Raw genomic sequence first — 15815 nt, 5'->3', positions numbered from 1 at the left:
GGGACAATTGGGTTCTCCAATTCAATTCTTTTTTCTTTCTTGTCACGAAATATTGTCGTATCAGTATTTGCAGGTAGAGAATCTTCTAAGATAGGTTCTTCTCCATCAAACATCTTGACCTCAAATGATTCAATGCATGTTACACTTAAAGGTAACTTAGATTCCTTATTGCCTGTAAAGAATCCAAAAGCAATTATCAAAGGATGAAACTTAAGTTTCTAGGTTTTTTCAGCTCTCCTCTGCAATACTATCACTGGATTGATGAATATCTACACTCTACAGGACACAAAAGGACGAGTAGTGCAATTAAGTTTTCTCTACAGTCATGAGGAAGTTGTGTAAAACCATACCTTGGGCAATTGGGTTGTTCAATTCAGGTCCTTTCTCTACGTTATAACAAGATAATCTTGTATCATCATTCACTGCAAGGAGAGCATCATCTGAGGTGGTTTTTTGGCTATCGACCGTTTTGACTTTAGAAGATGGAACAAATCCTTTGACACCATTTGGAAAATCAGAGCCTTCTTTTATAACTTCTACTCCTGCAAGGCAAGTATCAACGTTTTTTAGGGTGTAGGTTGTGAGTTGTTTTTTTTTTTTTTTTTTTTTGGGGGGGGGGGGGGTGTGTGGAGTGGTTCAACAGAAAAATATATTCAAGAAAAGTTTAACGTACAACATCAAAGCCAGAAAGGTATGATTTTCATGCATTCATATTTGTTTTTATCCTTTCTCTTCCTTGTAAGTAGATAACATTGAATAGAAAGTTGTGTAAAATTATACCTTGGGCAACTAGGTTGTTTTCAACTCCTTTCTCTTCCTTGTAACTAGATAATTTTGTAACATAATTCATTGCAAGAAGAAAATCATTTGAAGTGGTTTTCTGTTTGTCAAGCATTTCGACTTCAAATGGTCCAACAGTAGTTTTAATGGAAGATGAATCAAATCCTTTGTCACCATTTGAAAAATCAGAGACTCCTAATATAATTTCTGCACCTGCATGGCAAATATTAATTTTTTTTAGAATGTAGGATATAGCAACCATGACCAATCCCATCAACTAAACAATTTAACAAATCACCCAAATAGACAAGAAAATAGCCAAAGCTTTTGTGCAAATAAGATGAAGACAATCAAAAGCAAATAACAACAAACATTTACAAGAATGAAAGAGAAAGGAAAACAACACACAACATTTTAACATGGTTTACTAACTCAAAATGTTCAAGATTAACTACATCGAAGAGAAGGGATTCAACTATTTAGATCTTTGAAAAAATATAAAATTTGAGAATAATACAATGTTATCTCAAATCGGTGACATCATCATTCAAAGCTCCAATAATACACATTTTTGCCTTTAAACTCTTTAAGAAAACCTTTCAAATTCGAGCTTAAGCTTCAATAGAGAAGAGAACGATAGAAAACCCCTTTACAGAGAACACAAGACCAAGAAGGCACCAAAACCTCAATCACGTTTTTGTTCAAAATCCCTTTTGAAACTCACTAATTTTTTTTTCTCACCCCATTTACCTATTCAAAGCCCTCTTAATGATACATAATATTAACTGTTGTTGGCCAAAAAAAAAATATTAACTGTTGTTAACATTAAGTAAGACCCAACAAGTTTTTTTTTTTTTTTTTCTCGAGAAATGCAAGTAATTTATTTTGGGTTTTTAAAAAAAAAAAAAAAAAAGAAGTGGGCAGTGGGGTCTAAAGAAGTGTGTCAATGGAAAAATGTATTCTAGAAATTTTTTTTTACATCGAAGCCAGAAAAGCAAATCCATGAGTACTCGGACAAAAGTTAAAGAACAATTACCAGAGCAGGATGGTAGATATATTGCCAGGTTCACATTCTTCTCTCTTGTGACAGCATCACTAAATTTTTTAATATCTGGAGAGAAACAAAGCGATCAGCAATACAGTTGAGCTTTCCACGACTACTTCGTGTGTAAGTTGGTAGAAATATACCCTGGGCAACAGGAATCTCCAATTCAATTCCCTTCTCTTTCATGTTACCAAATAATGCTGCTTCATTATTCGCCGGGAGAGAATTATCTAAGATGGCTTCTCTTCTATCAAGCATTTTGACTTCAAATGATTCGTGAAACCCTGAATAAAACCTTCAGTTTTAGTTTTGGTCACTTTGTTGCAATTACAATTAGTTACCACTTCAGTTTTATTTGGGAGATGTTCGGCAAGAGTCTTACCCTCACAGTTCTGGCATTTCCACAATCTGGATTCAGGTACACGTAGAGAAGTTTGTTTTTGCTCCTCCAATTTGTAATGGTCACCGAATGGGCAACAAATCTTCTTGTCTTTTTTGAGAACCTTAGCCACATACCCACTGTATAAATCATTGAATCTCTTAAAAGCATAAGAATAACACATAGAAGCAGCCTAAAAGGAAAGACAAGACCAGAAGATCCAACAATGGAACCACACTAGGATACCAACACCCAAAATAATATGTTTAGGAGTCAAAAAATTTCTTTCTCAGGAAAAGGAGAATACTGAAAAGCCAAAAATATAAATACATCACTACAGAAGGCCAACGAAACAACATAATGGCTTACCGGAGTGAAAAATTATCACAATATTCACTAGTCTTATTCTTTTTATTGGATCGGGAATTGGCAATAAGGGTCAGAGCTTTTCTTTTGCGATTCAACTTGTCTAAAACCTTGTTCATCTTGTCAAACCAAACGCATAGAACTGCAGCCCAAGAACAAAGAAGAATTAGAATGTGATAGCTAGCATCAATTTTTCATTCTTTAACCTCTTTAGCAAAATCTAAGTGTAACAAAGAAACAAAGACCACGAGATGTGGATATAAAATGTTGTGGTCAACTGGGATCATAGCTAATTAAAACACTTCTACAAGTATGAAATTGCACCATATAACACTAAAACTTCAGCCTTAAAATCACAACCACATTAGGTTTTTATGGCAGACACTTGTTAAATTGATCCTACTCAGTGCAAATGGGAGAGGTCATGCACCACCTTGCATGATGCAAGGCCATGCGCACAGGAAGGAACTAACTCAAAGTGAACTTTCTTAAATTCCAATCACAAACATAAATCAGAAAGTGAAAACATGTCAAGGGCAGTCGATCTGCATATGTACTTGCAGATTCAGAGTAGTAAAACACCAGAGACACTGCTTTAGATGGTATTAGGAAAATACTGAACCATGGAGTTTAGGTATAATATTGGATTCTATAAAGATCACATTCAAAAACATTACCTTATGGATAAAGATCGACACAGATCAGCTCATACCTAACAAGTTTGATCCTAGTTTGCTCCCAACCACAGCTATGGATCGATCATCACAAAGGAAATAATATCAGCGATTTCTGAAGTTCATCAACTTATCAGGCAAAGCGATCACTTACAGATAGTCGTGCAGACGAAAATAAGATATCAGAAGAGAGAGACTCACACTAATCTGATAAGAGCTTTTTGGAGCGGAAACCTAACTCATGTAGGGTTGTGTTGGATCCTCAAACGAGAGGGAGGAGCGTCTCATCTATGGTTCCTATAAATCTTTCCTTGTCCGTTTAAGGTAAGTTTTAAAATCTTACCCACTCCATTTCGTGGGTCATGATATGTAACGTACATGCATCTGAGTCACTCAGTGTGAACGCGAAACTGGGAGAGAGAAAAAGAAAAATTTTCAAATGTTCCCCCTCGCCTGCCTTTAGATGTGAAAAACCCAACCCTATTACAAAAAAAAAAAAAAAAAACCACCCAACCCTGATAACGCTTTTCCTGATTCTTCTCACCCTTACAAGATGTCCTGTTCTTCCCGAGCTTGTTAGACTGGTGTGTCTGATCTACATGGTAAAGTCTTTGATGCACAACATTGGATGGATGTCACAAATTTTATTTTATATTTCTTCAATTAACTGAAATTTATCAAACCAATCTATCATACTAAATATATTTTTTCCATGTCTTGTTCGGGTTTTCTTTTTATTGATTGTAAGAATATTACAAATAGCTTAATTACAACCCTTTAAACAGTTAAGAAAGTGTTTTTCATTTAAATAAATTATAATCAAATGTTTATAGATGGTGTAAAGCAAAAAAAATTATAATTAAATTACAATGAGATGTTTACATTAGCAATTGACCTCCAAGAGAGGATCCTACGCATTAATCTCATTGCATTTTGTATGGATCTGCAATATCAGACGATTGAAGAAATCACCACATCGTACCCCTCAAAAGGAAAGAATTTGAAGAAGAAATCACCACATCTTATTGGTTTTTGAATCTTCTCCTGAAATTGACTTCTTTGGGACTGCAAGTGGAAGAATTTGCATGGCATCTCATATTTGAAGCTGCGCTTGATACAATATCATTAACCATCATTGGTTTCTTCATCTCTTTCCATTGGAGAATATGTTTTTTCCTTGGCTTGTTCGGGTTTTCTCCTTCATTGATCCCTAAGTTTGATTACAATTGAGCTTAATTACAACCCTTATGAAACCAGTTAAGAAAGTATTTTTGCATTCAAATAATAAAATTCATTATATCTCACCAATGTTTAGAGTCCATCGTGCCATATGCAAGTACAAATTCAATACGTGTAAAAGTACAATCAGACGTTTACAGTAGCAATTGACCTCCAAGAGAGGATCCCATGCTTTAATCTCATTACATTTTGTATGGATCTGCAATATGAGACGATTGAAGAAATCACCACATCGTACCCCCCAAAAGGAAAGAATTTGAAGAAGAAATCATCACATCTTCTTGGTTTTTGAATCCTCTCCTGAAATCAGGGCTATCAATTTGGGACTGCACAGTTAAAAGACTTTGCATGGCCCCTCATCCCTGAATTTGCTCTTGATACAATATCATTTCATCATCCCTCATTGGTTTACTTGTTTCTCTTTCCATTGGTTAGAACATGCGGTTTATGGGACTTTGTTAATTTCAATTATATCGATCTCCTTAATTCACCTGTTTGATCAATTGAACTAATCATCTGCAATGATGAAACCAGTTGATAATAATGGATTAAAGCAAACATACATATAAAACCTTCCCTGTTTCTCTTTCCAATGCTGAGAGTTCCTCATTGCCATTTGAAGTGGACTTCTTCAATACCATGCTCATATGCCAAAACCGGAATTCCCGTTCGCAAACTTGTGTATGTCAATATGTCATGATGATTTTTTAAACCCAGAATATTGTAAATTTGTAATGATCGATGGTTCTTTCTTTTAATTAGCTTTCTCTTACAGAACACAACCATTCAACACGGAAACTGCCAAAGCCCAGAGCTTTTACATTTTTTATTTTTAGGGTAAGAAGACAAACTTCATCATTAAACTAGGAAGAAATAAAAAAGATTAAAAAAATAAATAAATAAAGAAGCATGAAAACATAAGGCTCTTTTAAACAGAAACATTCGACACCAAGGAGCGAAATAAATTGTAAATATAACAATAACTAAAACCTACAAATGCATTACCATCATAGTACCTGAGACCTAAATGCTCTAAATATAACAACTAAAACCTACAAATGCATTACCATCTTAGCATTCGAGACCTGAATGCTATGCATCATCTGCTACCAACAGTCGAGATCGAAGTTGAACCAGGATCTTAGCAGCTTTATACTCTCCCTGTACCGTTGTACTTAAGTTATTTCTCCATCTGTAGTTTCAACTTTTGATGTGCCCATGATTTGTAAAAATGCTTTAGGTACTTGTTTGCATGACTATAATCTCAAGAATAAGATAATTTACTCTCTTTTTTCGAGCGTTGATCTTTCTATTAGCCCCGTGCAACTCGGAGTTCCAGAACTTTGATCTTTCTGTGGGTTCCAAATTCAGCTTTGAGGAGATCCAAGAAGTCATTTGAGGATTCTTTCCAAATGATATGTCGACAGGGCAATAAGAGCATCTGGGGATTCTAGGGAAGATAAACCAGTTAATTAGTAAAAGAAATTTCAGAAAATTACAGGATTCAACACAAATGTGTTTCCTTTTATCGATTTTAGGAGCCATGACAGTTTCAGTTAATAAGATTCGATTTACAAATTCAGTCAAAACAATAATTCTCCTCGATAAGATTATCTTTTGTTAACGATTTTACCTTTCAGAGTCTTGATCACCATATCCAGTATGTTTTCCTCTAACTCAATTTCTGGAAATCAAGCTGCAAACGTAGAACACCTGTGAACAGCATCTCTGTTTTTTTTATTGGGATCTTTGGATTGATATTTGTATATATCGTGCTAATCCAATAGGGTATTTAGGTCATAAAAAAATTAATGTGTCGTCAGCTATTGTTTTTTTTTTTGCATATTATAGGGAGACAAATGCAAAGTGTTATTTTTTTTTTCAGACTAAAGCAACTTGGATCAAACCTCTGGGGTTCCAAATGGTAATCACCCAAAACATTACTAAAAGCTTCCTCAAAGTGCTTATTTTAATGGTTTTCTGGGTAGGTTTCTTGATGTAATCTTTATTGAGATCAGAATTTTATTTCTGAGTTCTTTGTCCACAATACAAAAATAATAATTAGATTCACTCTCATAGGGATCAGATTGATTCAAACTTCTAACCTGATCAAAAGCATCCTCAGCTTTTCAGTTTTGGATCACTTTGACCATCAGTTCCTTCCCAGTTAGTATGTCTCCTCACCAGATTTATATCTCAAGCACCACTGCTACTACCATTGGCCGGTACTGAACTATCATCTGGCGTGCATTCCCCTGAATCAACCCCATGAGAAACTGAATTTTTCTCTCTTGAGGCATCATCAGAATGAGAATCCAAGTCAACTGGACCAGGAGTGACATTTGCCTGCAAATGTTGTGGAGTGACAAGAATATCTGTGGTCCAAAATGTGGACATTCTAGTGTCATCTTCTCGCATCCTTCCAGCATACTCATCAATGTTAAAACCCGACTGATTATTTCCTCCAAATGCCGCCTCCAGCTTGTCCATGTCAAAGAGGTCCTCCATAATCTTCTTGGTGTTGAGGTCATCTGAGTAAACAAACTTTACTTTCCTAGCTGTCTTAGGCTCTAGAAAGGGCTTCACCACCTGCAATCACAGTGTCACTTGAGACATGATGATGGCCACGCAAAAAAATGCCTCCTGAGCCGAGTTTGTCAATATTAACATCAGAAAATCTATAATGAGCAAGTCAGTAAGTTTCAGTCACAAGAAGGAGACAGTGAAAGGCATAATCTCAACCAAGGATATATCTGATAGAATTGTAGACCCAGACCCTCTTCTTGGTGCCATCCTTTTAATTCCACAAATACACTGTATTTACCATCTACAATTGTGAGAACATGGATTTAAGTCATGCAATAGTCCAAGATGATTCTCATGGTTGCAAAAAAAAAATACCAACAACAGACACTTGAGACTGTGCTCTTATTTATTTATCTTCATTTTTCCTTGGGACGGGGAAGGGGGGAAGGGGGGAAGGTGGAATTACAAAAACCATAGTTTGTGAGTGACTTATGGGTAAAAAGTATAAATAATCAATTGAGACATATTTACCTTATAGAAGGGTTCGAAGAACTTTGGTGGATTGTACAGGATAGCCAGACCTAGCCTTTCTGGGTAATGGGATTGTAAAACATGGGCTGTTTCCACAGCTACTTTCACTGAAATATTTGACATATTGAAGCCCAGGTAATCAATGAGCCAGACCATTTGTTCTTGTTCGTGTGGCAAATTTAAAATTGCATTCTCCATGCAATATACCAAATACCTAATTTGTCCTTTTGTTGACTTTGTGTTCTGCAGTTCACCATGAAATAGGAATGATTAATCACGGCACAATATAGACAAGCATAAAACACAGGCCAGCTAGATATAAAAAACTTTCAGCATCTCCTTTATAGTATACGTACAGTTAACTGATACTCCATTTTCATATACCTCAGGACAATCTTAAGTTCTTAACCAAATTATCTCTATATGTACTTGATACTTTCTTCAATTTGGACTTAAATTCCAACATCGCCCCTATTAGTAAATCACTTCACAACTCAATTTCATGTTCCAAATTCTAGAATAAAAACTCATCCAGATTCAGATTGTTTAATCTTCTCTACCAACCCAATTAAACAGGATGAATTAATTCTGCATCAGGTGAATGCTTGTGATTGTACTAGCCTTCTTCTCAGACATTCCATTTCCACCATAAACAAATGTGCATCCTTTTTGGGGAGTGAAATGTTGTATCTATCCTCTCATCAATAATTCTAATGTTTACACAGAAAGGATGTCAGTGTAGTATTACTAAAATTGCAAATGTTGTAACAAAAACCTGAGGATTCAGGAAGCATCAGTACTCTATGTAATCACTGAAAATTACTTATAAAAAAAATGTTAGGAGAAGCAACAATTGGATTCAAAATATAGCAAGAGAACACAATGCTGTTGTAAATTTTGGTGTAGGTATGCAGCAGTATTTCATGCGAGGATTATAGTAATATATATACACTAAAAGGGATTTAATGTAGCAGCATAAATCTATGCAGTATGCCTAAAATGTCCTCCAATGCATGCATGGAGAAACTAACTATTGAGGTCTTTGATGTGGTAAACACACTCATTGATCCCCTGAAAAGTATTGATTATGGTGGTCTGCCAGGCTCTCTCTCTCTCTAATTAGGCAGGGAAGGGGAAGAGGGAGATCAAACCATATTAAGGGTAAGATTCATGTATTGAATGATTTGGACTCTGAATTTATAGTGCTAACTTTGACACAAGCAACATGAATGAATCAGATCAAACCTGACAACCAGGTCGCATGACAAGAACATTTCTCCCATGCTTGTCCACATAATTTGATCTGTATATTTTACCTGTCTCAGCTTCCTGAGCAACCTCTTCCTACATAACAAGAAAATATTGATATCAATACTCACAATGGAACCATCAAAGAAGGTCCTTCTGATGTTAAAACATGATAGTGCAGTTATGAAGATGAGACTTTAGAGGGTATTTCTTTTGAGATCATGGCCGGTTAAGCATCCAGAAAGTGTTCTCTTTGTATAAACTGTGGTTTAGTTTTAGTTCAAGGGGGGTTTCATTTGAGATTAGTGGAGTGCTGGCTAAGAAGAAGATGAGACCACTGGACCACACAAAAAGCCGCCACAGCAATAGCTGAAGATACAAAAGAGACTTGTTTTTAATTCATTGCAGGACATACAAATATTGAATTGTAAGTAATAGTTAACAGAGTGCAAAGAAGAGATTTCAGCATTATAGGCTTGGAAAGGGCCAGAGATCTAAAACTAGAAAAAAATGGGTGGAATGTGATTCATCAGCAATGGCAATATCAATACAGAGGAGGATTTAATGGTTTGCAACACAGAGATGGAGTGTCCTGCAATCCTGCTTGAAGGTAAAATCACGGAAAATTACACATTTTTGTAGTGAGAAAAATCTAGTGGGCAGACTTCTTGGTGAATCTGCGACAAAGTTATGGGTTTGTAAACCAGTGATGGACTGGCCTGAGATGATGATTCTTGAAATGGGTAGAATTGAAGCTGGACAGCCTAGGTTCAGATTTTGTTAATTTGAATAGTTATTTCTCTTTACAGTCAAGACTCAAGAGTGTAGTCTGAATCATGACCAGATGTACAGATCACTTTTTTACATCTTAATATCAATACATATGATCATTACCTAAAAAATGAAAAACAGATTATGATGCAGAAACAACAAAATTATAAAAAGAAAAGAAAAAATTCCTCAAAGGTAGCATACCCAGCGAATCTCTTCAGGCTTGTATTCGGACCTCCATTTCAATGTTTCCTTCAGCATTTTAGTTGCTTTTTTAGTATTCCAGTTTCGTGCCCTCAAATATCTTGAAATGCATGCATCAGAACAGAACATGGACAATTTGTCTGGCAATGCCCCTATCAACCTCCTTACTTCATTAATCTGCAACAATAAAACCATAGGCAACAGTTTTTCCCCAAATTTCATAAGAATATGTTAGCGTTTATCCCCAGATGTGGAAATAAAAATTATTTTCAGCTTCTCTAGACTTAAATGCTTACCATTTATCAAACTTGTAATGAAAATTAACTACGGGAACACAGCAACTAATTAGGATTCAGGAGTACCTTTTCCTGTTTTTCTTCCAACGCTGAGGGATCCTCGTTGCCATTTGAAGTGGACTTCTTCAATACCACGCTCATACTGCCAAAAGTGGAATCCGATTCACAAACACGAGTGTGTCATGCTAATTTGGTGCCCCAAAAATATTGGAATTACAGTACTTTCTTTTAGTTCTCTCTTAATAGGACTTTAACAACCAGACAAAATGGACTCTGCCGAAGCCCATAGCTTTTACCACGTAAACAACTGTTGTAAGGATGACTTATTCATGCAAACACAGCCTACTAGCATAAATCACACATAAAGAAAGAAGCTTGCACAATCAAATGAGCTCTAAACTTTATACAACTGCATCAACCGGCCAAAACTGTATTATGACAATCAATACTGAACTAACAACTAAAAAATTCAGGCCTTTGTTTGCTATGTGCAAAATTGAGCTCCAACAAAACAGTATCTCAAACAATTTGCTCAAGAATTTAAAGAAGCATTTACCTAGCCTCTATGTTAGAGATGCAGGGCAGCAAAAAGGAAAAGAACAAGACCAAGATGGGAACCCCTTAAATGCATTTTTAAATACAAAGCATAACAGTTTGAAAATTTTTTAAAAAATATTAATTGAATTATTCTCAGGATCACTCAGTTGTTATATAGCTGAAACCTGGAAACGACACTAGGTTTTAGAAATACCTCATCCAAACTGAAGTTCTTTTTCCTAATTTAAATAAATAAATAATAAATAATAAATAATAAAACCCTTAGCTGAATACCTTAGGAATTCCAGCCAAAGTATTGGAAATCTTAGGAAGAAACTTCATTTGAGAGAGAGAGAGATAACATTTCTTTTATTGTTCCCCTGAAGAACATCTACTCTTTAAATGTTCTGTGGTACATTTATGTTGATTCATGAGGGACATGGTTCAAGAACTCAGTTTCCGAGTCCAACTTGGTAGTCCGAAAACCCATGGAGATTTTGCCAAGTCAGTGTGCGTTATTCTGGAAGAAACTAAATCCAGATTTGGGTGAAGGCATAAAATTATAGTAAAATTTCAAGAATTTGCTTAGATACTGATATATTGCAAGTTCGTGATGTATGGGAAGTTAGATATTAGGTGGAAAAGCATAAATGTGTTCCCCCTGATCCCTTCCAAAGGAAACAATTAATAAGGGTAACTTTGATAGCTAGCATACAGGTAAGTAGGTGCAGGCAGTACTGAGAGTGATTTCAGAAAATTCAAAGGGAATATAAACTGCATTTATGGTGGTCAAGTAGAGAAGCCAACATGTACACAGTGGAAAACGATGTAATGATTTGTCCTACAACAGATATTCGACAGAATTGAGGGCCAAGTTTAGGACCTATCATATAAAACAGTTTAGGAGTTCAAAAGGATAGTTGGTCATTAGGACTTCTATGTCTCAGATTGATTGAACTTAATTTAGGTAAAAAGTACAGATCTGGAACTCTCATGGATTTATATAGTTTAATTGAGCTCTCAATTCGTGGTGAGACTCCCTCATTGGAATAACCTTATTCACATCCCTCCCCCCAACTCCCACCCCCAAAAAAAAAGGACAATCTATCTTTGCAAGATCTTATATGCTTTAGTAAAGTTTCTTGTTGTCAATTCACCAATGGAAAAGTCTATGCATTTGCCTTCCAGTGCGCCAATTGGAAGGGTGGTTTGTAAATCCAGCTGTTGAATGGAAAGGACATGATCCAAATTGGGTAAAAGTCAATTTCAAGGCAAATCATTTTCAACCCAAAACCAACCCTACCCCCCCCCCCTTCCCCATGGCCACAAATGTATTCCTTTGTCTAGCATTCATTTGTTTTTCAAAAAGTAATGAATCTTTGAAGTGTTATACTTCCACATAGCAAACTTGAGTTGAGTTCAAATTGACATAAAATCAGAAGCCACAGGACTCACTTGTACACAACAGTTAGGCCCTAAACGTTCTGCCACTAATGGATATAACATACTATGATTGGAGTTGTTGGACAGACCATTAGACAGGCCCTGTTTTGTATCTTTCAACTTCCTTTAATTCTAGATTTTGACCAGATACTCTGAAGCACTCTATATCACTCAGTAAAGTCAACAAAACCTCAGTGTCAGTTTCATACATCTATAATTAACTGTAAACAGCAATCTAAACTTTCAGGCCAGATTAGAGGAGTAGATCTATGCCAAATTTGATAACAGATAATCATATACGTCAGTTCCATACTTCAACCTATCCTGTATCTACCAACAAATGGACAGATACTTGAATCAGCAACTAACAAGAACAACGCTGAAATCATTATTTGCTCAATTAGGCTGAGGGATAATTAAAACTCTTCAATGTCTGAGTAAGACTGACTAATATAAAGAAAACTCAGATCAAGGATTTAATCAAGAGAAGATGCACTATCATCGGAGAATCTATATATCATCATCCAAATGATATGAGGCCTGCATACTTGCTTCTTATTCCGACATTATGCCAATTGCCATATACATTAATTTACAAAGGGTGAGAAATCCAGATGCAACAAAGTAACAATTTTGAGCTATTAAGCAGTGCATTTCCATTCAGAAACTAAAAAACAAGCCAGCAAAATTCCTCTATAACAAATATTTGGAGATAATTGAATGCAAGTTTCAAGATATTCAGTACCAACACTTGGACTATCTAAGAGGGTTAACAAATGACAATCTAGATGAATTCATCAAGTATTTTGCAGGCGATCTAACAGCTACCAAAGCATGAAGAAATTCTAAGACAAGGTCAATGAAACCACAGCAACCAAACCCACCCAACAAATTCTAACATAGATAGCTTTACCTGGATGGGGTCTTGCAAGAGGAAGAGATGAAGTCCGATCAGTCGTCAAAGAGCAGGAGAAAGAGATTTTGTCGAGACAGACGAAAGATGTGACCAAAGGACTCAAGACGAAGATGGAACGGTGCAGATTCTGGATTTATATTCTATGATCCACTTACAAAAATGTTTTTAGTCAATAATTTTCCCACCAATAAGAGAGTTTCTCATCTATTATTTAATTAATTAACTACTCTCGTTTTTTCAGCTTAATCAAAAAACAATTGTGTAATTACCCACGAGAGTGGATATTCCCTAAAAAAATTAACCTTTTTCTTCCGAATCTAAACCCTAAAACAGATCTATGACGGTTGAGGAGAGGAGAGATCCTTCTCACTCCTAAGAACAGAGAGACAGGTTACTTTATTACTAATTGCTTTGCAGCCCACGAGAGTCAAAGATTCCCAACTCTCCAGAGACTCCGGGCACGGAAGATGGTGGGTGGCATATGTTGCAATTTTATTCCCAAATTATGGTTATTTACATTTGGAAGCTAAAACAGGTAACGGTATCGGCATCGGTATCGGTTTTGGTATCCTGTTATGGTTTTATCTGGTCTGTTATTCGGTGCTGATAAACCGATCTGGGATCGGCTAGAATTTGGTATCGGTCTCTATCGTTATCAGTATGATTTGACCGGATATGTTTCATTTACTTGTAGGTACACTTTCTTTTATTACAAAAAATGTACAATTTCTGGTTTTGAAATTGATACCTATCAACGTGTGGGGATGTCTTCATTATCATTTTATAAAATCAAGGGGAAATATGAAAATAAATATAGTTGTGTGCCTTGTGTCACTGTCATAGATTATCATTTTCAATTTTGTACTCTCTTTCGACCCCAAAAAAAAAGAAATATTTGAACTTTCTCATGAATTGTTATGTTAAATTTTCTCTCTCATATTCATGTATACCGACACTTTGTACATTTATGTGTCTTGGACAAAAAAAAATTTTTAAAAATTGTATATTTATGTTTGTCATAATACAGTTTTATCTAAATATAAAATTTGTGGTGTGCGATGCATCACGTTTCCCTGTCGCCAACGCAGCAATCCATCTATGCCCTGCTCGTACCGAGTTGGACTCTGCTGAGAAGATCTTTGAGGAAACGGGCAGTCAGGTTATGTACATAGCAAAATTTGCAATGGCAGGTTGAGACTCGAGCGTTTGAATGGACGTTTTGGACCCAAGCTAGTAGACTCGGTGACATGACCATGGGTGGTGTGTTCTCTGTTTCTGCACTAAACATGGTCCTTGATCTTGGGCAAAGGATCTGTGATTGAGTTGCTGAAAAAAAGAACAATTGAATCAAGGTTTTGACCAGTAATTTGGACATGTGGAAGGCAAAACCCAAGCAAGGAACACACCTGAATCAAGTGTCTTTTCAGCAACACAAGACCCTTTGCCCAAGATCAAGGTCTATGCTTAGTGCAGAAGCACACAGCACACCAGCCATGGTCATATCAATATCAGCAAAACGCAAGCAGGAACACACCTGAGTCAAGATTTTGACATCTCAAGCATTAGCATATTAACTCTAATCCTCTAAACTATGAGGAAGTACAAGTTTTTCCGTTCAGTTTACAAGGTTAAGACAGAAAAGTGCTGATGGATTTAAGCCACACAGAATTCCTCCCTCTTGAGGTCGATTGAATGTTGTGAAAATGAAGTGTTGAAAGTACAACCATACTGCTAATCCAAGTTCAACAAGTGATTGCAACGAAAACAGGCTTCTCTTCACCTCTTTCTGTAGGATCTTCAGGAAATCGGGAGGTGTAGAGCTCCTGAATGCCCAAGTTGTCGAGCAACAAATCCCAACAATCTGCGTTCATATTCTGATGTGCTTTGTTATCTCAATGTAAGATTAATTCACCACAATGTTACACGAACTGGAAATCCTCTAACAATATGTAACAGGGATGGTTTTGGTGAGGGTTGGTAATTGGCATGGTAGTGAGAGAAGGAACTCAATAGTTGATCTTCATTCAATCAGTTGTTTGATGCACCAAGTAAAAGTAGTCAAAAGTTGTTTGATGCACCAGGTAAAGTAGCCAAAAGGAGGAGGATGTATACAACAGTTGGGCTTCAAACTGTTTGATGAAGTGACTTGCACAAAATCAACTACAGTGGAATGCAAAAGTAGCGAAGCCCTTACCAGTAGTGATCATACAGATTCAGACTAAGTTCACAGGATCAAAGGTTTGTTCTCCTTTTGCATAGTACATGCTACCTGGGGATTATGGCCCACTAATCTATGATGAACCATCTTCAAACACCAGCTTTTAACAGGCAGGATTAGATGATAACAACCAGAATGTACCTTTCAATGGTTAAAAAATGATAAATAGTATACGAAATGTGCATTGGTGAAGGTAAGATTCAGAGATGGATAGAGTGAGCTTAAATTCGAAGTGAATACAGCCTCGTTGGTATGAATGGCCTGCCCTAATTAGATACTAGTCCAACCGGTAGAACAGCAAGATCCGCTCGCGCATCAACAGCGAGAAGAGAAATATAGACAGAGATATGAACTACATTAGGTATTCGGGAGGAATGTACCTGACGGAGGTTGGAGCCCGCAAATGCCGACATCCTCACACTCAACACCAGGAAGGTGGTATTCCTTCTCCATCAGCAACTGGTCTCAGCTTATAAAATCTCCAGGCACCTCAGACCTTTTTTATTTCCTCCGAATTGGCATCTCCATTTCAACCTGCCTTCATGCGAACAAATCAATGGCGGCGGTAACAGAGTATGTGTTGCTGTGTTGCATCCCTTGTATCTTTCCATGTTTTTCATGAGGGGAAGGTGAAGTCTCCAG

The 15815-nt window shown here is 36.5% G+C and overlaps 1 protein-coding gene across 1 annotated transcript; it reads right to left on the bottom strand.

Annotated features, from left to right (window-relative positions):
• Positions 1 to 6015: 6015 nt before the first annotated feature.
• Positions 6016 to 13297, bottom strand: LOC149009160 (uncharacterized). The gene is made up of 6 exons (XM_089163405.1): positions 12953 to 13297; positions 10126 to 10201; positions 9764 to 9940; positions 8786 to 8884; positions 7541 to 7783; positions 6016 to 7072 (listed from the first exon to the last, which is right to left on the bottom strand). The coding sequence occupies exons 2-6, from the start codon at positions 10198 to 10200 to the stop codon at positions 6680 to 6682; spliced, it is 987 nt and encodes a 328-aa protein (XP_089019531.1). The 5' UTR covers position 10201; positions 12953 to 13297; the 3' UTR covers positions 6016 to 6679.
• Positions 13298 to 15815: the final 2518 nt, after the last annotated feature.

This window comes from Hakea prostrata, chromosome 7 (genome assembly GCF_041222555.1).
Source record: "Hakea prostrata isolate BN-2017 chromosome 7, UWA_Hpros_2, whole genome shotgun sequence".
NCBI lineage: Eukaryota > Viridiplantae > Streptophyta > Magnoliopsida > Proteales > Proteaceae > Hakea > Hakea prostrata.
This window is presented reverse-complemented; position numbering and strand designations above follow the sequence as displayed.